The 27,949-nt window shown below is 38.0% G+C and overlaps 1 protein-coding gene across 1 annotated transcript; it reads right to left on the bottom strand.

The window, feature by feature from the left end:
* Window positions 1-964: 964 nt before the first annotated feature.
* Window positions 965-27,949, bottom strand: Cog6 (conserved oligomeric Golgi complex subunit 6). The gene is made up of 12 exons (XM_053778111.2): window positions 27,792-27,949; window positions 26,774-26,884; window positions 25,436-25,599; window positions 23,523-23,700; window positions 14,140-14,309; window positions 7,589-7,809; window positions 7,317-7,495; window positions 5,185-5,271; window positions 4,558-4,698; window positions 3,586-3,747; window positions 2,239-2,400; window positions 965-1,598 (listed from the first exon to the last, which is right to left on the bottom strand). The coding sequence occupies exons 1-12, from the start codon at window positions 27,894-27,896 to the stop codon at window positions 1,371-1,373; spliced, it is 1,908 nt and encodes a 635-aa protein (XP_053634086.1). The 5' UTR covers window positions 27,897-27,949; the 3' UTR covers window positions 965-1,370.

The following is a 27,949-nucleotide window of genomic DNA, read 5'->3' as shown; positions in this document are numbered from 1 at the left end:
GTCCTGGAGATGGGAAGTACAGTGCCTGCGCTCTGAAGGAGGGGTGTTAATGTTGCAGTTTAAAAACTGTAGTGTAAAGCACCCTTCTGGCAAGACAGTGATGGAGTGAATGATGGTGAAAGTTTTTCTTTTTCGGGCCACCCTGCCTTGGTGGGAATCGGCCGGTGTGATAATAAAAAAAAAAAAAAATATTATTATTATTATAATCATGGGGGAAGCACTAAACCCGTAGGATTATACAGCGCCTATGGGGGGATGGAAGGCATTCAGGCTTAATTCAGGGAACTGGAGCACAGATCCAACTGGAGCACAGATCCAATTCCCTAGATCAAGAGCCCCTCACCAGCGTCAAGGAGCCTTCCTTGAGGGGTTCCATTAGATTAAGAACCCTTCACCAGCCTCAAGTCTATGATCATAGCACATTTTATATTTACTATTATTATTATTATTAGTCAATGCAGTATTATCACAGAACAAGTGGGATTCAAAACCACGGCAAGTCAGTCCTACAGCCGACAGGTCAGCAAGTTGTCCTATGTACCATGCCAGCCTAATATGACTTGCCCAACTAAGTGTATTTCCATACACATTAGGATTACGCAAATATCACGAACAAGCGATACAAGATGCAACACAACCACGGGGGAGTTGAATGATAGCTCTAGGCCTTACATTATGCAATCAACACATCATCAGGAGCTCGAAACATTGCAGAAAAGAGGGTCCAAGCAAATACGATCACCTCAAATCTACTGCTACAGTCTCCTGTTATATTCGACTGAAGAAGCCTATTGTGCAGGTGAAGCATTTTGGCAATAAAGATACCCAGGTGTTGCACCTGTGTCATATTCATGAACATTTTAGCACAAGATTTACCTATTTTTCTAAATGATACACTTCAAATGTGCCAGGAACATTGGTTATGAATTATAAACTGAATTTAGGTGAATACAAAACTCAAAAGAAAAATTTGAAAATCATTTAATGCTCAAAACAATAGAATATTCTTTATTACAAAACTCGATGGATAGTAATTATAATCCTTCTACAAAATACAATCAATGTCCCCATACACTACATAGGCCAAATCTTCTTCCATATACAAGATAAAGCTAATACAAACAAGTGAAAATGAATACAAATTAATTTATTAAATAGTACATATTGAAAATATACTATAAAGAAACAAAACATTATATCTTTAAACAGACTAACAACTTCTGACCTCTCACTTTTAAATTACTGTACTAATTAACACAGTGCAAGTGTACAAACGACCTTGCACATGCACATACACAGACAAATTATTTATACATAAATAATTTTTTTTATTTCAATGACTATCTTGCCAAGGGAGACATACTAGTGCACTACGAGAGAAGATTTTTAACAGTGTCTGGTTCACGGGTCAGCAGAGAGCTTGGATCGTTGTAGCCATGATTGGGGTCATGGACAAGAGCATAAAGTTTGGAGTACATTGATGTTATTGCTTCTGCTGTTCGTTGTTGTAAAGTCCGACGAAAATTTGAGCTAAGCAGGAGACGTGTATGAGGGAGCATGAGATGATCAGGTGCTGCCAAGAAACCATCAAGTTTAGTCTGGAAGAGAAACAATTCACATTATTTTAAATTCACCAGATTTGATCTGTTAGTTTCCTTTTCATCTCCAATTAATAAATTCACTACCTATAAAATAGATACTAAAGATATAAAATGAGAAAAAGAAGAAAGCAATCACTGCATTAGAAGTACTGCATTTCGCAGCTTATAAGACTTGTTTCCGTTTCAATGGCTTAGCATCGGATGTAATTGGAAGAGCTGCAGCCCACCCCACACCCCAAACTTATAACTCCCATCACTGACCTTCAGTGTATAGGACGCAGGGTGGTTTTTGGAGACTTTTGTGGAAAAGAATGCGTCTAATAAGCTGTGAAATACAGTATGTACTGTTGTACAACGAAGCAATAAGTTCCTATTACCAATATCACATACATTAAACTAAAGCAAATAATGAGATGTCTTGAGTGTTGCTGGGAGATATTGAGAATGAAGAGACATCTGAACCATAAAACATAAATGGAATTAAATGATGTTTTAAAAATTCTCTGCCTGCTGACAGTTTTGGGGATCATCGCCCTCTAACAGCCTGTTCTCAGACCAAGTGCAGAAAATCTGTAATATCAACAATAACCACCAAATAAAAGTTATAATATATTGCATACAAGATTTCTTGACATACCATGAAAGCCTGTATGGCAAGAGGCTGACATGTAGGGTTCTGTGAGAGTGGTGTTGTTGGTGGATGACTGATGAAGGGATACATGCTTGCCACACCAACACTATGACAAACTCCACTAATCTGCTCCTGAGCCAGGGTATCCAGCTGTGCATCAATCTGCCCCTGCAAAATCCAAAATAAGTTTTCAACTTTTACATTATTTTCAAAATTAAGCAAATGTCTATTGATTACTGCATAAGATATGTAACTGCAATGAAATCACATACAGAACATGTACAGTAATTGCTTCCAATTTAGAAACTGTCAACGTACAGTACTATACATGATCTTATAAGTAAAACTACAAACAATTATAGACTTTTATGACCAAAGTTTGAGTTACATTTCATAGTCACATCAAAGTTTTAAAAAGTAAACACTGATCTTTTCTTTTTTGAGAGTGTAGTTGCTTGGAACTTAAGTGGAAACCAGTTTATCCTTGTCTACAGACTCAGAGATACATGTCTTGGCTACATGCAGATTTTAAGATGTCTTCATTTTAATTAATAACATGACTAGAGCTTAAACCAATATGAATAATTTCTTAATTTATGCGTAAAGCACAGACCTATAAGGCCCCAGCTTACAACGTTAATGAGTTCCTGAAAATGTATTTGAAGTACATTGTTCCTTACTCAGAACCTAGCTACCCAGAGAAACTCATGAATAATGTGTTCCCAAGGCATAGTATTCCTTTTTTTTTTTTTTTTCAACACGTCGGCCGACTCCCACCGAGGCAGGGTGACCCAAAAAAGAAAGAAAATCCCCAAAAAGAAAATACTTTCATCATCATTCAACACTTGTTACTCAATATTATACCTAGACCTACTCTTAGGGACGAAACTCGGTCGTTAACCAAGGAGTACTTGTATTCATAATTAAAGGTTAAGAAAATCTGTGAATAAAGTTCTCCTGCTATTGGATGTACGAGTCACTTGTTCATTTTTTTTTTTTTAGCAAGTCGGCCATCTCCCACTAAGGCAGGGTGACCCAAAAAGAAAGAAAATCCCCAAAAAGAAAATACTTTCATAAGTATTTTCTTGTTCAAAAGAAATTTATTTACTTGTTCATAAGTAATTAATTCATTCCAAAGTGCCAATGTCATAAGTGTAAATCATCTTAAATTAGGAACAAGTCAGTCAGTTCCCTACTATATTCTAACAGGCAACATCATTTTCAAATACTCTGACCATGTGTTCGCATCTCATTATCAAATGAAGTATGAGCAAAAATTTTATTGATAATGAATTATCCTCTTGTGACATGAGTAAGTTATGTGACCAAACCAAATACTCCACCGAGTAATACCTGAATCATCTCTAATTTTTCCCCGGTAGCATGTAGGAGAGATAAAGTTGAATGCAACTGATGGAAGCAATTTAGTAAGTAGACAGCAGATTCTACAGCTCCTAACCCCGACGCACTCTCGTTTATGGCATTTACCAGTGGATCAACTACACAGCTGACAATCTGCAGAAGTACGAAAATATGAATATGGTAACTGGGCTTATAATAATAAAAAGAATGATAATGAGAAAAAAAAGTCATGATTTGGTTCTTTTCAAATCCTTAATTTACAAATTATCTAGGAAGTATATTGCTGAAGAATACACAAATGCTGCATGAGTTTTACAAGGCCACATCTTACCATACCAAAAGAAAATATTCTGAAAAGGTTGAAATGAGCATGAGAAGGGCTTATCATGTATAGAGTGGCAGGCCTACTGCAGTGCTCCTCTATGTTTGCTTTAAGTAAATAAACTTCAAATTTTTGAGGCCAGAGGTAAGAATAATTGAAAATACATCATTTATCAGTTATTAACATCACATACATCATTGTTATATGAAATATGTAATGAGTAAAAAGTGGGTGAAAGCATATTCAAAATTTATTATATTTGTGGAAAAATGCTACACCCATACTTTTCTTACAGTGTCTAAAGAATGGGAGGTGATCAGGCTTAATCTGAGGAAGGGTAGACTAACTTCAATTCCTTAGATCAAGAGCCCTTTACCATCATCTAGGCTTCCACTTCCCTTGAAGGAACATACAAGAAATAAATGACAACAGTAAAACAAGACACAAGAGTCACTGAAACATAAATAAGAAATGAGGTTACAAAGCTATGTCATTAAGAAGAGCATCTGACATGGAACAAAAAAATAAGTAATTTCAATGATAATGACAGTGTACAGAATAAGGGATGAAAATGCATACGTAAGAATAGTTCCACACTGCAGTCTACGAAAATTGTTTTGCTTGTTATTTTTTTATTTTACCTGCTTGAAGTCATGCTGGGCATCATCTGCTATGGTTGCAGCAGTTACTACTTCAGTCAGTAGCCCGAGTGTACGAGCAACACCAGGTGTTGGAGCTAGCATTTCTCCGGGGGGCTCGATTCGTTCACTTACATGACTCACCTATGAACAAAAATTAATGCTAAGCACAATATACATTTAGAAAGGATGGAGTATGAAAATGTATAAGGATAATGCTGAGAAGAAAAAGAGGATGATGTTCATGGAATTAAAGCATGAAATCACAGATAAGGAGAAGAGGTAGGGATTATCCCAGGAAGGGCTGGAGGGAGGTGGGGGTCAAAGGAGGTTTTGAATGCTAGAGCATCTAGCATGCTCTAGGTGAACATATTACATCAGAGTGAGTGAAGACAAGTGGCTTTTATAGCTTTAATGCACTGTTGGAGTGTGAGCAATGTAATATTTATAAAAGGATTCTGGGAAATCAAAGTGGGAAGAACAGTGTGCACCTACACCCTGAAGGAGGGGTGGGGATGTTGCAGTCAGAGGGTTGTACTACATGAATTTTTTTTCTTTTTAATGAACCGGCCATATCCCATCTACATGAACTATAAAATTATGAAAGTTGCTAACAATTACTGTACAAACCTGATTTTGTAAGGCAGACATGAACATTTTGTGGCTCAGCTGGTGAAGCTCGTCAAGTGTTGCTACTAAGAGACCAGCATTTGTTACCTGCAAATAATTTAATATTTTCAAAAAGTACAAAATCAAAAAAAATTACGTGAAAACAAAAGTAACAACTGAATTTCATGTTAAGGATGCATTGCTATAATAAGTGAGAGAGTTTTTTATAGCTAAGTATTTAGTATAATATAAAGAATAATATTTGTGTCCCGTGAAATACACTAGTGGAAATACCTACGGTATAGGCAGGGTGATATTTCAACCGATCATTGATAATACACGAGTCTAAAACAGAAGATTTGCTAAATTTGGGTATAAATACAAAATAAATTAGATGAGAGTTTTAAAATATAATAAAGGATAAAAGTATATTTTAAACTTTATTAAATTTATATTTTCACTACTCAGGAGATACCATTTATAATCAGCAATCTAAATCTGCAAAAAGTCACATACCTTAAAAGAATAAAAAAATCTAAACAAAAACTGGCAATAGTAGATATCAGACAATATTAATGCCTCATTATCAAATACACATCATATGCACCAACATAAAACACAAAAATATACAACGCAATGCTCTACTGTACTAACTGCTACATCAAAAAACTAAATCCTTGTTGTAAAATCTCTAAATTTTTGTTTCTATACAGTGGAACCTCGACTTACGAGTGCCCCATCATAGAAGCTTTTCGAGATACGAGCCATCACTCAGTCGATTTTTTGCTCAGAGTTAGGAGCCAAAATCCGAGTTACGAGTGAGCTTCCCCCTCAAGAAAGGTTCCTTGACACAGGTGAGGGGCTCTTGATCTAGGAAATTGGATCTGTGCTCCAGTTCCCTAAATTAAGCCTGAATACCTTCCATCTCCTCTCCCCCCACAGGCGCTGTATAATCCTACGGTATTAGCACTTCCCCATTATAAAAATAATAATAATACGTAATAATAACAAGTGAGCTTCAGAATGCCGCCACTAGTTGGTGCAGTGAACGCAACAACATCTGCCAAGCAGTGCACATATTTACCTCGCCGTGGAAGCATTTCTCTTTTGTTTTGCTTGCGTTTTGTGCAGTTATTTTGCCAAATTTGTTTTTTCTAACCATGGGTCCTAAGAAAGTAGGTGCAAAGGACAGTGCTGAGAAGAAAAAGAGGATGATGTCCATGGAATTAAAGCACGAAATCACAGATAAACACAAGCGAGGTGTGTGGGTTGTGGGTTGTAGCATTAAGAGTGTAGCAAGTAAATCAGTGAAAAGTGAAGTGAAAAAAAAAAAAAAAATTGTAGCAGTTAAGTTTAGCAATAAAGTGTAGCATTAAGAGCATAGCAAGTAAGTTAAACAATTAAGTGATAGAAAAAAGACGAAACAAAACGAACTCTTCCAATGTCGTTGTTGTTGGGGTTTATAGGGCCACTGACAGCATACGTCACTCTGCCAGCATCTCTTCTCCAAGGTAAATATGTATGTACCCTTTATAAAACCAGTTTATTTCTTTACGTTCTCTATTAGGTATTATTATGTTTTTATACAATATTTCTTATTTATAAAAACATTGTTTCAGTGTTTTCCTTATGAAACTAGTAATCTAGTGCATTTAGTCTTATAAACACTGTTTTCTCTTATAATAAGAGCATGGGAAGATATGGTCAGAGCAGGAGAGGAAATGGCTGCCACCACTCATCACAAGACATATTTTACTCATTCTAGAGTATATGTATATCATGTTTCTATGTTATTTATATTGTTTATATATTATGTCATATTAGATCTATTGTGATAGATAAATAAGCCATAGAGTTGATATTAGCGTTATATTGAAGTATTCTGTCCTGCTTCCTGAGAACAGGAATTCTGCTGGAATGAATTAATGGCATTTCAATTAATTTAAATGAGGAAAATTAATTTGATATACAAGGAAACTGTGTTACGAGCTAGATCACGGAACGAATGAAACTCCTAAGTCGAGGTTCCACTGTATTTGAGTTTAGGCTATCTTAGCTCAGATTTGTAATAGTTCATGTACTGCATAAAATAAATAAAAAAAAAAGTGAAATATACATTACTAGGAAACCATTCATTTCATATATTACGTGACCTGAAGGATGGTGTTATGATAAAATCGAAGAAGGTTGCTTATCTTGTATAACTGTACTGGCTTTTTACCACCTTCTCTTCTTTGATCTGTCACAATCATTTGCTCTATTCGTGTCTTGAGGGGCCGACACACACTTTCAGATATGCTTGCTACAGTAGATTGTGTCTGCTCTACAGGATCTGTAAATATAGAATCATAAGATTTTCCAAAAAACAAAAAAATCCATTATTGGGGAGGAATTAAAAAAAAAAATACACATCTCATCAACTTACCAATATTTGAACATTTCGCAAACAAGATCTGAGCAGCTTCCCGCTCCGATGGCAGCGCCTGATGCACCCATGCTAGCATATCACCAACATATCTCAAGGGGTCATGAGCCTGAAGCTCAATGGGTCGGGGAGAGCCACCGGGTCCACCAATGGTAAGTGCATCTAAGAAACCTCGCACCAGCCATCCTCGTCGAACAACTATCCATTCTTCAGTTACTAAACTGCAATGAAAGATTTGACTGGAATAAAGGACATTTGTAGCATTTTCTAACTTTTCATACAATACAAAGAAGAATGTAAAAGTGAAAAACAGAGACCAATTAAATTATTGAAATCTAAAGAGCTATCTATAATGTACAGAATATAAAATCACAATTTCAACATGCATCTTATGAGTCACTGCTGAGTTACATATCTGATATGAATGTAAATGCAGCCAGATCTCAATTAATTTGAGTTCAAGTAATGCGAATTTCGATTTAGTACAAAACTAATTAATGCTAGTTTCTTTCCCCAAACTCTTCAAATTGTGCACAAAAATTACATATAATTCAAATTGTGTGAACTGAAATAATGTGACCACTTCGTGGGAATTGTTATTCACACTAACTGAGACTTAGCCATACATTCATGAATTCTACCCTTAATGTGAAACATTTTTAAAGCAGATTAAGAATCAGACGTGTGCAACATCTGGGCACATATTTTTATTCCTATTACCATACTTTATAAACTACAGTAATTAACAGTTTTCATTACATACCATATATTTAAAATTCCAATCATGTATGCTCTTAAGTATACTTTCCCTAATTTTGTAGTCAAAAATAGTTTCACATGTATTTGCTTTTGAACCCACATTGTGCTAAAAATGTGAATAAGTCAGCTCAGGCATTTTGAGATTGTGGAAAACACAAGTGACATTGTTTGATTACGCACAATTTGGCCTGGGGTGACCAGGTAAACATAAGCTTTAAATGGGACAAGCAATTAGGAGATTCGTCTCCATGGCAGGATTTAAACCGAGGTATAAAATGTGGTAATATAAGATATTTCCCTTCCTGACAGGATTTAACCTAAAGTATAATAGAATATGTAATATACTAATCTTCTTCTTTCAACAAACCAGCTGTATCCCACCAAGGCAGGGTGGCCCAAAAGGAAAAACATTTGCTTCTCCTTTTAAATTTAGTAATTATATGCACGAGAAGGGGTTACTAGCCCCTTGCTCGCAGTATTTTAGTCGCCTCTTATGACACTTATGGCTTATGGAGGAAGAGGAAATAAACAACAAGAACAAGAACTAGAAGAAGATAGAAGAAAACCCAGAGGGGTATATTTAAATATACTTGTACATGCATGTGTAGTGTGACCTAAGTGTAAGTAGAAGTAGCAAGACGTACCTGAAATCTTGCATGTTTATGAGACAGAAAAAAGACACCAGCAATCCTACCATTATGTAAAACAATTACAAGCTTCTGTTTTGCACTCACTTGGCAGGACAGTGGTACCTCCCTGAGCGGTTGCTGTCAACCAGCCTACTGCCCAGGTAATATACTAATCATCATCTTTTTTCAACAAACCAGCTGTATCCCAAAAACGAAAAACAAGTTTCTCTTTTTAACTTTAGTAGTGTATACAGGAGAAGGGGTTACTAGCCCCTTGCTCCCAGTATTTTAGTTGGCTCTAACAACATGCATGACTTACTGAGGAAGAATTCCGTTCCACTTTCCCATGGAGATAAGAGGAAATAAACAAGAACAAGAACCAGTAAGAAAATTGAAGAAAACTCAGAGGGGTGTGTATATACATTTTTTTTTTTTCAACAAACTGGCCGTATCCCACAAAGGCAGGGTGGCCCAAAAAGAAAAACAAAAGTTTCTCTTTTTAAATTTAGTAATTTATACAGGAGAAGGGGTTACTAGGCCCTTGCTCCCGGCATTTTAGTCGCCTCTTACAACACGCATGGCTTACGGAAGAAGAATTCTGTTCCACTTCCCCATGGAGATAAGAGGAAATAAACAAGAACAAGAACTAGAAAGAAAATAGAAGAAAACCCAGAGGGGTGTGTGTATATATATGCTTGTACTTGTATGTGTAGTGTGACCTAGTGACCTAAATGTAAGTAGAAGTAGCAAGACATACCTGAAATCTTGCATGTTTCTTTCTTCTTCCTTCAACACACCAGCCGTATCCCACCGAGGCAGGGTGGCCCAAAAGGAAAAACAAAAGTTTCTCCTTTTACATGTAATAATATATACAGGAGAAGGGGTTACTAGCCCCTTGCTCCTGGCATTTTAGTCGCCTCTTACAACACTCGTGGCTTACGGAGGAAGAATTCTGTTCCACTTCCCCATGGAGACAAGAGGAAATAAACAAGAACAAGAACTAGAAAGAAAATAGAAGAAAACCCAGAGAGGTGTGTATATATATGCTTGTACATGTATGTGCATTGTGACCAAATTGTAAGTACAAGTAGTAGGTTGGTAGACAGCAACCACCCAGGGAAGTACTACCGTCCTGCCAGATGACTGAAACAGAAACCTGTAACTGTTTTGCATAATGGTAGGATTGCTGGTTTCTTTTTCTGTCCCATAAACATGCTAGATAACAGGGATATCTTGCTACTCCTACTTACACTTTGGTCACACTTCACAGACACGCACATGCATATATATATATACATACATATAGGTTTTTCTCCTTTTTCTAAATAGCTCTTGTTCTTCTTTATTTCTTCTATTGTCCATGGGGAAGTGGAAAAGAATCTTTCCTCCGTAAGCCATGCGTGTCGTATGAGGCGACTAAAATGCCGGGAGCAATGGGCTAGTAACCCCTTCTCCTGTAGACATTTACTAAAAAAGAGAAGAAGAAAAACTTTATAAAACTGGGATGCTTGAATGTGCGTGGATGTAGTGTGGATGACAAGAAACAGATGATTGCTGATGTTATGAATGAAAAGAAGTTGGATGTCCTGGCCCTAAGCGAAACAAAGCTGAAGGGGGTAGGGGAGTTTCGGTGGGGGGAAATAAATGGGATTAAATCTGGAGTATCTGAGAGAGTTAGAGCAAAGGAAGGGGTAGCAGTAATGTTGAAGGATCAGTTATGGAAGGAGAAAAGAGAATATGAATGTGTAAATTCAAGAATTATGTGGATTAAAGTAAAGGTTGGATGCGAAATGTGGGTCATAATAAGCGTGTATGCACCTGGAGAAGAGAGGAATGTAGAGGAGAGAGAGAGATTTTGGGAGATGTTAAGTGAATGCATAGGAGCCTTTGAACCAAGTGAGAGAGTAATTGTGGTAGGGGATCTGAATGCTAAAGTAGGAGAAACTTTTAGAGAGGGTGTGGTAGGTAAGTTTGGGGTGCCAGGTGTAAATGATAATAGGAGCCCTTTGATTGAACTTTGTATAGAAAGGGGTTTAGTTATAGGTAATACATATTTTAAGAAAAAGAGGATAAATAAGTATACAAGATATGATGTAGGGCGAAATGACAGTAGTTTGTTGGCTTATGTATTGGTAGATAAAAGACTGTTGAGTAGACTTCAGGATGTACATGTTTATAGAGGGGCCACAGATATATCAGATCACTTTCTAGTTGTAGCTACACTGAGAGTAAAAGGTAGGTGGGATACAAGGAGAATAGAAGCATCAGGGAAGAGAGAGGTGAAGGTTTATAAACTAAAAGAGGAGGCAGTTAGGGTAAGATATAAACAGCTATTGGAGGATACATGGGCTAATGAGAGCATAGGAAATGGGGTCGAAGAGGTATGGGGTAGGTTTAAAAATGTAGTGTTAGAGTGTTCAGCAGAAGTTTGTGGTTACAGGAAAGTGGGTGCGGGAGGGAAGAGGAGCGATTGGTGGAATGATGATGTAAAGAGAGTAGTAAGGGAGAAAAAGTTAGCATATGAGAAGTTTTTACAAAGTAGAAGTGATGCAAGGAGGGAAGAGTATATGGAGAAAAAGAGAGAGGTTAAGAGAGTGGTGAAGCAATGTAAAAAGAAAGCAAATGAGAGAGTGGGTGAGATGCTATCAACAAATTTTGTTGAAAATAAGAAAAAGTTTTGGAGTGAGATTAACAAGTTAAGGAAGCCTAGAGAACAAATGGATTTGTCAGTTAAAAATAGGAGAGGAGAGTTATTAAATGGAGAGTTAGAGGTATTGGGAAGATGGAGGGAATATTTTGAGGAATTGTTAAATGTTGATGAAGATAGGGAAGCTGTGATTTCGTGTATAGGGCAAGGAGGAATAACATCTTGTAGGAGTGAGGAAGAGCCAGTTGTGAGTGTGGGGGAAGTTCGTGAGGCAGTAGGTAAAATGAAAGGGGGGTAAGGCAGCCGGGATTGATGGGATAAAGATAGAAATGTTAAAAGCAGGTGGGGATATAGTTTTGGAGTGGTTGGTGCAATTATTTAATAAATGTATGGAAGAGGGTAAGGTACCTATGGATTGGCAGAGAGCATGCATAGTTCCTTTGTATAAAGGCAAAGGGGACAAAAGAGAGTGCAAAAATTATAGGGGGATAAGTCTGTTGAGTATACCTGGTAAAGTGTATGGTAGAGTTATTATTGAAAGAATTAAGAGTAAGATGGAGAATAGGATAGCAGATGAACAAGGAGGCTTTAGGAAAGGTAGGGGGTGTGTGGACCAGGTGTTTACAGTGAAACATATAAGTGAACAGTATTTAGATAAGGCTAAAGAGGTCTTTGTGGCATTTATGGATTTGGAAAAGGCATATGACATGGTGGATAGGGGAGCAATGTGGCAAATGTTGCAGGTGTATGGTGTAGGAGGTAGGTTACTGAAAGCAGTGAAGAGTTTTTACGAGGATAGTGAGGCTCAAGTTAGAGTATGTAGGAAAGAGGGAAATTATTTCCCAGTAAAAGTAGGCCTTAGACAAGGATGTGTGATGTCACTGTGGTTGTTTAATATATTTATAGATGGGGCTGTAAGAGAAGTAAATGCGAGGGTCTTGGCAAGAGGTGTGGAGTTAAAAGATAAAGAATCACACATAAAGTGGGAGTTGTCACAGTTGCTCTTTGCTGATGACACTGTGCTCTTGGGAGATTCTGAAGAGAAGTTGCAGAGATTGGTGGATGAATTTGGTAGGGTGTGCAAAAGAAGAAAATTAAAAGTGAATACAGGAAAGAGTAAGGTTATGAGGATAACAAAAAGATTAGGTGATGAAAGATTGGATATCAGATTGGAGGGAGAGAGTATGGAGGAGGTGAATGTATTCAGATATTTGGGAGTGGACGTGTCAGCGGATGGGTCTATGAAAGATGAGGTGAATCATAGAATTGATGAGGGGAAAAGGGCGAGTGGTGCACTTAGGAGTCTGTGGAGACAAAGAACTTTGTCCTTGGAGGCAAAGAGGGGAATGTATGAGAGTATAGTTTTACCAACGCTCTTATATGGGTGTGAAGCATGGGTGATGAATGTTGCAGCGAGGAGAAGGCTGGAGGCAGTGGAGATGTCATGTCTGAGGGCAATGTGTGGTGTGAATATAATGCAGAGAATTCGTAGTTTGGAAGTTAGGAGGAGGTGCGGGATTACCAAAACTGTTGTCCAGAGGGCTGAGGAAGGGTTGTTGAGGTGGTTCGGACATTTAGAGAGAATGGAGCGAAACAGAGTGACTTCAAGAGTGTATCAGTCTGTAGTGGAAGGAAGGCGGGGTCGGGGTCAGCCTAGGAAAGGTTGGAGGGAGGGGGTAAAGGAGGTTTTGTGTGCGAGGGGCTTGGACTTCCAGCAAGCATGCGTGAGCGTGTTTGATGGGAGTGAATGGAGACAAATGGTTTTTAATACTTGACGTGCTGTTGGAGTGTGAGCAAAGTAACATTTATGAAGGGGTTCAGGGAAACCGGCAGGCCGGACTTGAGTCCTGGAGATGGGAAGTACAGTGCCTGCACTCTGAAGGAGGGGTGTTAATGTTACAGTTTAAACTGTAGTGTAAAGCACCCTTCTGGCAAGACAGTGATGGAGTGAATGATGGTGAAAGTTTTTCTTTTTCGGGCCACCCTGCCTTGGTGGGAATCAGCCAGTGTGATAATAATAATAAAAAAAAAGTAGCAAGACGTACCTGAAAACTTGCATGTGTATGAGACAGAAAAAAAAAAAGACACCAGCAATCCTACCATCGTGTAAAACAATTACAGGCTTCTGCTTTACATTCACTTGGCAGGATGGTAGTACCTCCCTGAGCAGTTGCTGTCTACCAACCTACTGCCTAGGTAATATACTAATTTACTTGTTAAATAAAATGCCCTAATTGTGGAACTTTTTGTATAATCTCTAAATCTCAATATTTTGTTTTAACTGGAAACTTTGAAGAGTAATGTGTTCTTTTCAATGTTTGAATAAACCCAAAGGAGACACTGACATGAAAATTAAGCTGCATATTTTGATCTCCAGCTGGCAGGTCTGATGGATGTATTTAAATAAAAAATGGTGCTTTTTGCATTTTTGCTGCATCTATCTAAATGCACAGAAAAAACACTGATTAGGTCATTACCAAAAGTAAATGCTTTTTAAATTTGTAACATTTACTAACTTAAAAAGAACAGGTCGTTCCTGGAGAGCAGCCAAGGCTTGAGTGAGCAGAGGGGATGGATCTGGTGAGCGGCACTGGGACTGACACCAGCGGTACAAGCGCTCCAGTCCAGCCTCACGACACACGTTCATTTGCTCCATCACATCTAAGGCTGTTTTCTGGTGGCCTGTCTGAAAATCAACAAATAGTGGCAATAGTTAGAAATTGAGGACTGAGCTTCCATTACTCCATTTCCTAAATGACATACATGGATTTAGCATTTCAAATAAATATATTAATAACTGAAAGAAAAGAGTTAAGAAGAATAAAATAAGATTAGAACACCTCTCAGGTAAGCGAGCAAATTACAAATTACAGAGGTCAATGAATAATTTGAGAATAACGATAGGCAACTTTTAAGTGATGTTATTTTAGATATGTAGGAAGGAAAGTGAAAAGCAAAAAGGAAAATCTATACAACAGATTATAAAAGTAAGGTGAAAATAAAGCTGTGCAATTTAAAATTACTATTATAATCCTGAAAAACCTAGGTAGTAGGTTGGTAAACAGCAACCGCCCAGGGAGGTACTACCGTCCGGCCAAGTGAGTGTACAACGAAAACCTGTAATTGTTTTACACGATGGTAGGACTGCTAGTATCTTTTGTCTGTCTCATAAACATGCAAGATTTCAGGTACGCCTTGCTACTTCTACTTGCACTTAGGTCACACTACACATACATGTACAAGCATATATATACACACACCCCTCTGGGTTTTCTTCTATTTTCATTCTAGTTCTTGTTCTTGTGTAGTTCCTCTTACCTCCATGGGGAAGTGAAACAGAATTCTTCCTCCGTAAGTCATGCGTGTTGTAAGAGGTGACTTAAATGCCGGGAGCAAGGGGCTAGTAACCCCTTCTCCTGTATATATTACTAAATGTAAAAGGAGAAACTTTCGTTTTTCCTTTTGGGCCACCCTGCCTTAGGATGTGAGGTTATCAGGTTTGATCCAAGGAAAGAGAAAGTGAGGTGAGGTATGACCAGAGCTTTGGTAAGATGGGGAAGGAAGAAGGATGGGTAAGGATGGAAAGATGGGAAAAAGGTAGGTGGGTGGAGGGGAGGTGGGGTAATAAAGGCTAATGGTACCTTCATACAATTAACAGGTGTTCCTCTTTATGATATTTTGACTTTATGATGGTGTAGTAGCAATGTACATTAACAGTGAGTACCTGTACAACATATCACTACATGTACTGTACCTGTATCATCCACAGGTAATCAAGTCAATGTACTGTAAAACTTTTTTTTGTACTATACAGTACTGTACAATTATTGTTATTGATAGGATAAACTTGCATTCATTTATTTACTTTTCAATACTGGTATTTAGTTAGTTACAGTAATTATTTTTATTTCTTCAGTAACAGTAGTTATTTATTTACTTATTTATTTATTCTTCTTCTTTCAACAAACTGGCCGTATCCCACCGAGGCAGGGTGGCCCAAAAAAGAAAACCGAAGGTGTCTCTTTTTAAATTTAGTAATTTATACAGGAGAAGGGGTTATTAGCCCCTTGCTCCTGGCATTTTAGTCGCCTCTTACAACACACATGGCTTACGGAGGAAGAATTCTGTTCCACTTCCCCATGGAGATAAGAGGAAATAAACAAGAACAAGAACTAGAAAGAAAATAGCAGAAAACCCAAAGGGGTGTGTGTATATATATGCTTGTACATGTATGTGTAGTGTGACCTAAGTGTAAGCAGAAGTAGCAAGACGTACCTGAAATCTTGCATGTTAATGAGACGGAAAAAAGGACACCAGCAATCCTACCATCGTGTAAAACAATTACAAGCTTTCGTTTTATACTCACTTGGAAGGACGGCAGTGCCTCCCTGGGCAGTTGCTGTCTACCAACCTACTACCTAGGTTATTTATTTATTTATTTTTTTTTTCAACAAGTCGGCCGTCTCCCACTGAGGCAGGGTGATCCAAAAAAGAAAGAAAATCCCCAAAAAGAAAATACTTTCATCATCATTCAACACTATCACCACACTCACACACCATCACTGTTTTTGCAGAGGTGCTCAGAATACAACAGTTTAGAAGCATAAACGTATAAAGATACACAACATATCCCTCCAAACTGCCAATATCCCAAACCCCTCCTTTGAAGTGCAGGCATTGTACTTCCCATTTCCAGGACTCAAGTCCGACTATATGAAAATAACCGGTTTCCCTTAATTTTTTTTTTTTTTTTTTTTTTTTTTTTTTCAACAAGTCGGCCGTCTCCCACCGAGGCAGGGTGACCCAAAAAAGAAAGAAAATCCCCAAAAAGAAAAATACTTTCATCATCATTCAACACTTTCACCACACTCGCACATTATCACTGTTTTTGCAGAGGTGCTCAGAATACAACAGTCTAGAAGCATACACATATAAAGATACACAACATATCCCTCCAAACTGCCAATATCCCAAACCCCTCCTTTAAAGTGCAGGCATTGTACTTCCCATTTCCAGGACTCAAGTCCGACTATATGAAAATAACCGGTTTCCCTGAATCCCTTCACTAAATATTACCCTGCTCACACTCCAACAGATCGTCAGGTCCCAAGTATCATTCGTCTCCATTCACTCCTATCTAACACGCTCACGCACGCTTGCTGGAAGTCCAAGCCCCTCGCCCACAGAACCTCCTTTACCCCCTCTCTCCAACCCTTTCGAGGACAACCCCTACCCCTCCTTCCTTCCCCTATAGATTTATATGTTTTCCATGTCATTCTACTTTGATCCATTCTCTCTAAATGACCAAACCACCTCAACAACCCCTCTTCTGCCCTCTGACTAATGCTTTTATTAACTCCACACCTTCTCCTAATTTCCACACTCCGAATTTTCTGCATAATATTTACACCACACATTGCCCTTAGACAGGACATCTCCACTGCCTCCAACCATCTCCTCGCTGCTGCATTTACCACCCAAGCTTCACATCCATATAAGAGTGTTGGTACTACTATACTTTCATACATTCCCTTCTTTGCCTCCATAGATAACGTTTTTTGACTCCACATATACCTCAACGCACCACTCACCTTTTTTCCCTCATCAATTCTATGATTAACCTCATCCTTCATAAATCCATCCGCCGACACGTCAACTCCCAAGTATCTGAAAACATTCACTTCTTCCATACTCCTCCTCCCCAATTTGATATCCAATTTTTCTTTATCTAAATCATTTGATACTCTCATCACCTTACTCTTTTCTAAGTTCACTTTCAACTTTCTACCTTTACACACATTCTCAAACTCATCCACTAACCTTTACAATTTTTCTTTAGAATCTCCCATAAGCACAGTATCATCAGCAAAAAGTAACTGTGTCAATTCCCATTTTGAATTTGATTCCCCATAATTTAATCCCACCCCTCTCCCGAACACCCTAGCATTTACTTCTTTTACAACCCCATCTATAAATATATTAAACAACCATGGTGACATTACACATCCCTGTCTAAGACCTACTTTTACCGGGAAGTATTCCCCCTCTCTTCTACACACCCTAACCCGAGCCTCACTATCCTCATAAAAGCTCTTTACAGCATTTAGTAACTTACCACCTATTCCATATACTTGCAACATCTGCCACATTGCTTCTCTATCCACTCTATCATATGCCTTTTCTAAATCCATAAATGCAATAAAAACTTCCTTACCTTTATCTAAATACTGTTCACATATATGCTTCAATGTAAACACTTGATCTACACATCCCCTACCCACTCTGAAGCCTCCCTGCTCATCCGCAATCCTACATTCTGTCTTACCTCTAATTCTTTCAATTATAACCCTACCGTATACTTTTCCTGGTATACTCAGTAAACTTATTCCTCAATAATTTTTACAATCTCTTTTGTCCCCTTTCTCTTTATATAAAGGGACTATACATGCTCTCCGCCAATCCCTAGGTACCTTCCCCTCTTTCATTTTTTTTTTTTTTTTTATTATCACACCGGCCGATTCCCACCAAGGCAGGGTGGCCCGAAAAAGAAAAACTTTCACCATCATTCACTCCATCACTGTCTTGCCAGAAGGGTGCTTTACACTACAGTTTTTAAACTGCAACATTAACACCCCTCCTTCAGAGTGCAGGCACTGTACTTCCCATCTCCAGGACTCAAGTCCGGCCTGCCGGTTTCCCTGAATCCCTTCATAAATGTTACTTTGCTCACACTCCAACAGCACGTCAAGTATTAAAAACCATTTGTCTCCATTCACTCCTATCAAACACGCTCACGCATGCCTGCTGGAAGTCCAAGCCCCTCGCACACAAAACCTCCTTTACCCCCTCCCTCCAACCCTTCCTAGGCCGACCCCTACCCCGCCTTCCTTCCACTACAGACTGATACACTCTTGAAGTCATTCTGTTTCGCTCCATTCTCTCTACATGTCCGAACCACCTCAACAACCCTTCCTCAGCCCTCTGGACAACAGTTTTGGTAATCCCGCACCTCCTCCTAACTTCCAAACTACGAATTCTCTGCATTATATTCACACCACACATTGCCCTCAGACATGACATCTCCACTGCCTCCAGCCTTCTCCTCGCTGCAACATTCATCACCCACGCTTCACACCCATATAAGAGCGTTGGTAAAACTATACTCTCATACATTCCTCTCTTTGCCTCCAAGGACAAAGTTCTTTGTTTCCACAGACTCCTAAGTGCACCACTCACTCTTTTTCCCTCATCAATTCTATGATTCACCTCATCTTTCATAGACCCATCCGCTGACACGTCCACTCCCAAATATCTGAATACGTTCACCTCCTCCATACTCTCTCCCTCCAATCTGATATTCAATCTTTCATCACCTAATCTTTTTGTTATCCTCATAACCTTACTCTTTCCTGTATTCACCTTTAATTTTCTTCTTTTGCACACCCTACCAAATTCATCCACCAATCTCTGCAACTTCTCTTCAGAATCTCCCAAGAGCACAGTGTCATCAGCAAAGAGCAGCTGTGACAACTCCCACTTTGTGTGTGATTCTTTATCTTTTAACTCCACGCCTCTTGCCAAAACCCTCGCATTTACTTCTCTTACAACCCCATCTATAAATATATTAAACAACCACGGTGACATCACACATCCTTGTCTAAGGCCTACTTTTACTGGGAAAAAATTTCCCTCTTTCCTACATACTCTAACTTGAGCCTCACTATCCTCGGAAAAACTCTTCACTGCTTTCAGTAACCTACCTCCTACACCATACACTTGCAACATCTGCCACATTGCCCCCCTATCCACCCTGTCATACGCCTTTTCCAAATCCATAAATGCCACAAAGACCTCTTTAGCCTTATCTAAATACTGTTCACTTATATGTTTCACTGTAAACACCTGGTCCACACACCCCCTACCTTTCCTAAAGCCTCCTTGTTCATCTGCTATCCTATTCTCCGTCTTACTCTTAATTCTTTCAATTATAACTCTACCATACACTTTACCAGGTACACTCAACAGACTTATCCCCCTATAATTTTTGCACTCTCTTTTATCCCCTTTGCCTTTATACAAAGGAACTATGCATGCTCTCTGCCAATCCCTAGGTACCTTACCCTCTTCCATACATTTATTAAATAATTGCACCAACCACTCCAAAACTATATCCCCACCTGCTTTTAACATTTCTATCTTTATCCCATCAATCCCGGCTGCCTTACCCCCTTTCATTTTACCTACTGCCTCACGAACTTCCCCCACACTCACAACTGGCTCTTCCTCACTCCTACAAGATGTTATTCCTCCTTGCCCTATACACGAAATCACAGCTTCCCTATCTTCATCAACATTTAACAATTCCTCAAAATATTCCTTCCATCTTCCCAATACCTCTAACTCTCCATTTAATAACTCTCCTCTCCTATTTTTAACTGACAAATCCATTTGTTCTCTAGGCTTTCTTAACTTGTTAATCTCACTCCAAAACTTTTTCTTATTTTCAACAAAATTTGTTGATAACATCTCACCCACTCTCTCATTTGCTCTCTTTTTACATTGCTTCACCACTCTCTTAACTTCTCTCTTTTTCTCCATATACTCTTCCCTCCTTGCATCACTTCTACTTTGTAAAAACTTCTCATATGCTAACTTTTTCTCCCTTACTACTCTCTTTACATCATCATTCCACCAATCGCTCCTCTTCCCTCCTGCGCCCACTTTCCTGTAACCACAAACTTCTGCTGAACACTCTAACACTACATTTTTAAACCTACCCCATACCTCTTCGACCCCATTGCCTATGCTCTCATTAGCCCATCTATCCTCCAATAGCTGTTTATATCTTACCCTAACTGCCTCCTCTTTTAGTTTATAAACCTTCACCTCTCTCTTCCCTGATGCTTCTATTCTCCTTGTATCCCATCTACCTTTTACTCTCAGTGTAGCTACAACTAGAAAGTGATCTGATATATCTGTGGCCCCTCTATAAACATGTACATCCTGAAGTCTACTCAACAGTCTTTTATCTACCAATACATAATCCAACAAACTACTGTCATTTCGCCCTACATCATATCGTGTATACTTATTTATCCTCTTTTTCTTAAAATATGTATTACCTATAACTAAACCCCTTTCTATACAAAGTTCAATCAAAGGGCTCCCATTATCATTTACACCTGGCACCCCAAACTTACCTACCACACCCTCTCTAAAAGTTTCTCCTACTTTAGCATTCAAGTCCCCTACCACAATTACTCTCTCACTTGGTTCAAAGGCTCCTATACATTCACTTAACATCTCCCAAAATCTCTCTCTCTCCTCTGCATTCCTCTCTTCTCCAGGTGCATACACGCTTATTATGACCCACTTCTCGCATCCAACCTTTACTTTAATCCACATAATTCTTGAATTTACACATTCATATTCTCTTTTCTCCTTCCATAACTGATCATTTAACATTACTGCTACCCCTTCCTTTGCTCTAACTCTCTCAGATACTCCAGATTTAATCCCATTTATTTCCCCCCACTGAAACTCTCCTACCCCCTTCAGCTTTGTTTCGCTTAGGGCCAGGACATCCAACTTCTTTTCATTCATAACATCAGCAATCATCTGTTTCTTGTCATCCGCACTACATCCACGCACATTTAAGCAACCCAGTTTTATAAAGTTTTTCTTCTTCTCTTTTTTAGTAATTGTATACAGGAGAAGGGGTTACTAGCCCATTGCTCCCGGCATTTTAGTCGCCTCATACGACACGCATGGCTTACGGAGGAAAGATTCTTTTCCACTTCCCCATGGACAATAGAAGAAATAAAAAAGAACAAGAGCTATTTAGAAAAAAGAGAAAAACCTAGATGTATGTATATATATATATGCATGTGCGTGTCTGTGAAGTGTGACCAAAGTGTAAGTAGGAGTAGCAAGATATCCCTGTTATCTTAGCGTGTTTATGAGACAGAAAAAGAAACCAGCAATCCTACCATCATGCAAAACAGTTACAGGTTTTTGTTTCACAGTCATCTGGCAGGACGGTAGTACTTCCCTGGGTGGTTGCTGTCTACCAACCTCAGTAAACTTATTCCTCAATAATTTTTACAATCTCTTTTGTCCCCTTTCTCTTTATATAAAGGGACTATACATGCTCTCCGCCAATCCCTAGGTACCTTCCCCTCTTTCATACATTTATTAAACAAAAGTACCAACCACTCCAACACTATATCCCCCCCCTGCTTTTAACATTTCTGTCATGATCCCATCAGTTCCAGCTGCTTTACTAAATAATGATCCGATATATCAGTTGCCCCTCTATACACATGTACATCCTGGAGCCTACCCATCAACCATTTATCCACCAATACATAATCTAACAAACTACTTTCATTACGTGCTACATCATACCTTATATATTTATTTATCCTCTTTATATATTCTGCTCTTCTTATAACACTTCTGCTTTGTAAAAACCTCTCGTAAGCTACCTTTTTCTCTTTTATCACACCCTTTACTTCATCATTCCACCAATCACTCCTCTTTCCTCCTGCCCCCACCCTCCTATAACCACAAACTTCTGCCCCACATTCTAATACTGCATTTTTAAAACTATTCCAACCCTCTTCAACCCTCCCACTACTCATCTTTGCACTAGCCCACCTTTCTGCCAATAGTCGCTTATATCTCGCCCGAACTTCCTCCTCCCTTAGTTTATACACTTTCACCTCCCTCTTACTTGTTGTTGCCACCTTCCTCTTTTCCCATCTACCTCTTACTCTAACTGTAGCTACAACTAAATAATGATCCGATATATCAGTTGCCCCTCTATAAACATGTACATCCTGGAGCCTACCCATCAACCTTTTATCCACCAATACATAATCTAACAAACTACTTTCATTACATGCTACATCATACCTTGTATATTTATTTATCCTCTTTTTCATAAAATATGTATTACTTATTACCAAATTTCTTTCTACACATAGCTCAATTAAAGGCTCCCCATTTACATTTACCCCTGGCACCCCAAATTTACCTACTACTCCCTCCATAACATTTTTACCCACTTTAGCATTGAAATCCCCAACCACCATTACTCTCACACTTGATTCAAAACTCCCCACGCATTCATTCAACATTTCCCAGAATCTCTCTCTCTCCTCTACACTTCTCTCTTCTCCAGGTGCATACACGCTTTCTATAACCCACTTTTCACATCCAATCTTTATTTTACTCCACATAATCCTTGAATTAATACATTTGTAGTCCCTCTTTTCCTGCCATAGCTTATCCTTCAACATTATTGCTACTCCTTTAGCTCTAAGTCTATTTGAAACCCCTGACCTAATCCCATTTATTCCTCTCCACTGAAACTCTCCCACCCCCTTCAGCTTTGTTTCACTTAAAGCCAGGACATCCAGCTTCTTCTCATTCATAACATCCACAATCATCTCTTTCTTATCATCTGCACAACATCCACGCACATTCAGACTTCCCACTTTGACAATTTTCTTCTTCTTATTCTTTTTAGTAATCTTTACAGGAAAAGGGGTTACTAGCCCATTGTTCCCGGCATTTTAGTTGACTTTTACAACACGCATGGTTTACGGAGGAAAGATTCTTATTCCACTTCCCCATGGATATAAAAGGAAAAGTAATAAGACCAAGGACTATTAAGATAAAATCAAAGAAAACTCAGATGAGTGTGTATAAATAAACGTGTACATGTATGTGTAGTGTGACCTAAGTCACATCATATAAGTCATATCATATTCATATTCATAAAATTTTCAACTTACGATGGGTTCGTTGGAACATAACCCTATCGTAAGTCGAGGAGTACCTGTATAGCCATTAATCCACTTGAAATGATTTCAGACATTAACATTCTGCTTACCTGCAGTAAATATTTTGTGTTGTTTCGAATCTTCTGCGTTTTTTCTAGAACAGCAAAAAACTCCAGGGTAACTGGTGACTCCCTAGTTGAGCCCTTTATAATAGCCACTTGTTCAGGAGTTAGTTGAAAGGTTCTTACAAAGGCATCAGCAACATCTTCTTCCATGTGTAATTTATTACTGCAGAAAAGTAAAGAATTAATACAAACATACGATATACATATATTCAAGTATATAAGGTCTTTATCTCTCTACACTTTCATTGTACTGTATTCCTTATTCAACTGTTAACATAAGAATGGACATGTTCCTCCATTCCTATGTTCTAATTTGATATACAGAAGGGGTTATCAAAGACTTGACTTAAGAAATCGTAATGACACGATTGCAAATAAACCATACCCCCGGCCGGGATTGAACCCGCGGTCATAGAGTCTCAAAACTCCAGCCCGTCGCGCTAACCACTAGACCAGCTAGCCACAATAAGATTCATCCAACTAGGTATATTTCTACAAGTGTATTCTACAGTGTATTCTTCAAGAATACACTGAGAAGCTGCAAGAATCTTAGGAGGTTAAATTGAAAAAATTCAGTACAGGCATACCTCACTAATACGGCATTTGGTTTAAAGCACTTTATTAATATGGTGCTTTTCATTTATATTCATATTTATTGTTTTTGGCAGTGATGCGTGCATCAGCTGACTGGCGCAATTTTGTTACCCGTGCTCAGTCTGTTCACAGCATTTGTGCATCTTTTTTTAGGCATAGTGCTATTGCACATTTAATAATAGTGTAAACATGTTTTTAGGCATTTATATGTATTGGGAAGGGGGAAAAAAAGGTTGTGATTTGCTTTAAGGCGATATTCACTTTACATCAGTGGTCTGGAACCTACCCTGATGTATTAGCAAGGTATGCCTGTACTGAAGTTCCCCATGAAAACTCCCTTCCTTGGGGAATGAACTAACAAACCATTTCAAATGCCTTCAGCCTTTAAGGGTGACACCATGTTCAAATACCTTTATGTCAGCAACAATTACTGAAAACTGCAATGTGAATCAATTGCAAAAGAATTCCTTGAAATTTCTGGCTATCGCATGTTACTAAACACAGTCAGCTCCCTTACAAAGCTCCTCTATTCTCATGCAATTTTTTAGAATTGTGATTGAAAAAGTTCATCCAAAATTGAACAGTGCATGGAAAGGTTCTCACAGCATGTGCTATATAAGTTTTGATTTACTTTTTCAACCAGATTTACAAAAAACTGCACTAAAAAGAGGAGGTTTATTAAAGAGCTGATTGAAGGGGAAAGTGTTCCATAGAATCATGAATTTAATGGATAAATGGGTTGCCTCAAGAATCTAACAGCATGAACCTAGGACAAAAGAAAAAAGACATATAAGAGCAGGGTAAGACAACAATACAGATCTAAGATTGAGAAAAATAACCTTGAATGACAGGACAAAAACAAAATAAAAAAGGAGGCTACAAAGTGGTTCAGATTTGTTAACATTAAAATCTGTTTAGTGAGGGTAGTTAAGGCAGTAACATCAATGATATTTTATTTCCTAAAACAAGGAATAAAATTGCCAAACATCTACAATAAAGATATGCAAGAAAAGGTAATTATAATCCCAAAGAGGTTCAAGAATCTTAATATAGAAATATTACTATAAAAAATTTAAAATTTAGCCGCTGCTTGAAGATCCCCAGTAAACTGCTGCCATTAAATGTGCAACAGCTTCTAAAGTATGGGAAAACAGATAATTTTAAGTCTACTTTGTGTAGACTTACATATACAGTAGATTTTAATATACAGTGCATTAATAAATATTCATCACTGGAATATACTATACATCAAAAGGCATAATATGAGAGGGAATACACTAATTCTAAAATTCACACTGCCCCACCTTTGATTCTGCAGTGAGGTCGTCTGATGAATAAGGTGGCGTGTTTCAGATTTTGTTGATTGTAGTCTTCGCTTCATGTCAACACACACCTCATTCATGGAGCTAACCTCTGTGTATATCTCATCAACTGCTTCTTTTACATCTCGAAGGGCAAGAACAAATTCCTGAAAAAGTCATTCAATGCATATTATAAAAAGAAAATCTGAGGATGAGACAATTTTCTGACAAAAGTAAATAAAATTAAATATACCAGACTATGTGTAGTTACCTTCCATATATTCTACATATACATACACATGATTTTTCAATAATATCACCAAAAAGCCAGAACTATAAAAATGAACTAAGATAAGTAAATCTTACAGCAACAACAACAAATAAAAGACACAGAGGGACATGTCTATTTGGTGCATTTAAATACTTATTTTCCATTGATCATTCTGTCATCTTGGTTTCATCACTTACAGACTGAGAGTGTGTCTGGAAGTGGTGAAACCATGATGAGAGAATGACTAATATAAAATAAGAATTTAAATGCACCAAACAAACATAAGCAGGGAGTTACAAAGAAAAATTTAGAACACTAAAATCCAATGCTAATTGACAGGATTAAGAGAGAAGACATAACCACATCTTAGATCATAAAAGATAACAGGGAGATCAGGAAGCCTCAGCTTTCTGGCACTGCTTTTAGAAAAGCAGTGCCAAACTTATACTAGAAAACAATGCTTTACAAATAGAGTGATCGACTGCTAGACTCAAATACAAAAAGCAATTTAGTAATATGTGCTACAAACACAGGAAATCTAAAAATACTTACACTGAATACCATGAGCATAACTTTGCTCTAACTACAAACAGGTCAGTAATCCCAAGCGTAAAGACACAAACTGTCTTGCAAAACACATTACATGCATTTACAATGGCAAGTTTTAATAAACATAAGATACACAAATAACCTGCATATAGGAGAATGAAACTTAAGCTTCATTCTCCTATGTGTGGGTTATTTGTGAATTGTTCCAGTCGTGGTACTGTGCCTTTTTATTTGAAACATAAGATACACAATACAACTCTGATTATACATAGACTTCATAAATTAAAAATAGTAAAAACATGTGACTACTGAAATTTTTGAACTCTTGATTGTAGCTAAACTAGTAGGTGTGTCTGACTCTTTACTGATAGTGTCACTAAAAACTTAGTAGCACCTTTTATATTATTCAAGAGCATGTCATTTACAAGTGACATTTACTGCAAATACCATTAAATTTGCTGATGTTTCATTAATCTGATTAATAATTATCCGATGCTTCCATAATTCACATCCGTGCATACCTCACTAATTCCAACACTTCGCTTTTCAATTTCACCTCTCAGGTTCCTGCGACTCCTTAATGTGTTCTCAGAGAAGAATGTAGATAACTCCTTCAGTGCATCAAGTGTGTCCTGAAATAATTTTCAAACACAATAAATGAATAAAAAATTAGACCTACTATGTCTTTTATTTCCTTTCCCAATCATTTCATAGAGATTATGCTGATAATATCTACAGTCTTGACTTCATGACTTTGTTTTAAGTTATTAAGTGAAATTCATTTTATTCTGTAATGAATTTTTAGCCACATATTCAGAAACTTTTAAACTAAATTCTCCAAAATTAAAATTTAAGTAATGTACAGAATATATAATGTAGCTCCATACTAAAATAATAAATTTATTTAACATAGTCATTATTATTATGATTATAATTGGGAAGCCCTAAACCCGTGTTGAAATCATACAATGCATGGAAAACAGGAGGCAATCAGGTTCAATCCAAGGAAGGGGAAGTGATACACTGATAAAGGGAGGACAGGTCCAACCCCTTGGCTCAAGAGCCCTTCACCGGCTCTTAATACACAGAATTGGCTCTGGAAGGGTGATCCACATAAAGAATAATTTAATTATTGTATTAATGGAGAAACACTAAACCCATATGAGTCACACAGCGCCTGTGGAATGGAAAGTAATCAGGTTCGATCTAAGGAAATGGAGATCCGTTCCAATTCCCAGGATCAAGAGCCCTTCAGCATCAAAGGTAAATAAATAAAGAATTAGAATACATGTCTTTCTTGGTGACACACTGTCTTTCTGGGGTTATCCTGAGTGGCTAAACCTCCGGGGTTAAAAATCAGAACCAATGTACATTATTATTATAATCAAAAAGAAGCGCTAAACCATAAGGGCTATACAGCGCAACCAATATACAACACACGACCATCTCTCAGAGGTGCCACCCTGGCACTTTAGTGGGCCACCTACACGAGCCCTATGATAACACTTGGGCCTCGGTAAGAGGCAGAACGTAAGGTACCTTGTCATTTTCTAGCCTGGTTTCAAGAATTTTGTTGATCTTCCTCGAGAGGGGATTATTGGGGAGCTTTTCATTGGTCTCGGCTGCCTTCGTGTCACCTGCCATCTTGTTTGTGTTGTTGATGGATGTTAGGGCCACCACACCCGCCGTCGTATATT

This window comes from Cherax quadricarinatus, chromosome 22, assembly GCF_038502225.1.
Source record: "Cherax quadricarinatus isolate ZL_2023a chromosome 22, ASM3850222v1, whole genome shotgun sequence".
Lineage (NCBI taxonomy): Eukaryota > Metazoa > Arthropoda > Malacostraca > Decapoda > Parastacidae > Cherax > Cherax quadricarinatus.
This window is presented reverse-complemented; position numbering and strand designations above follow the sequence as displayed.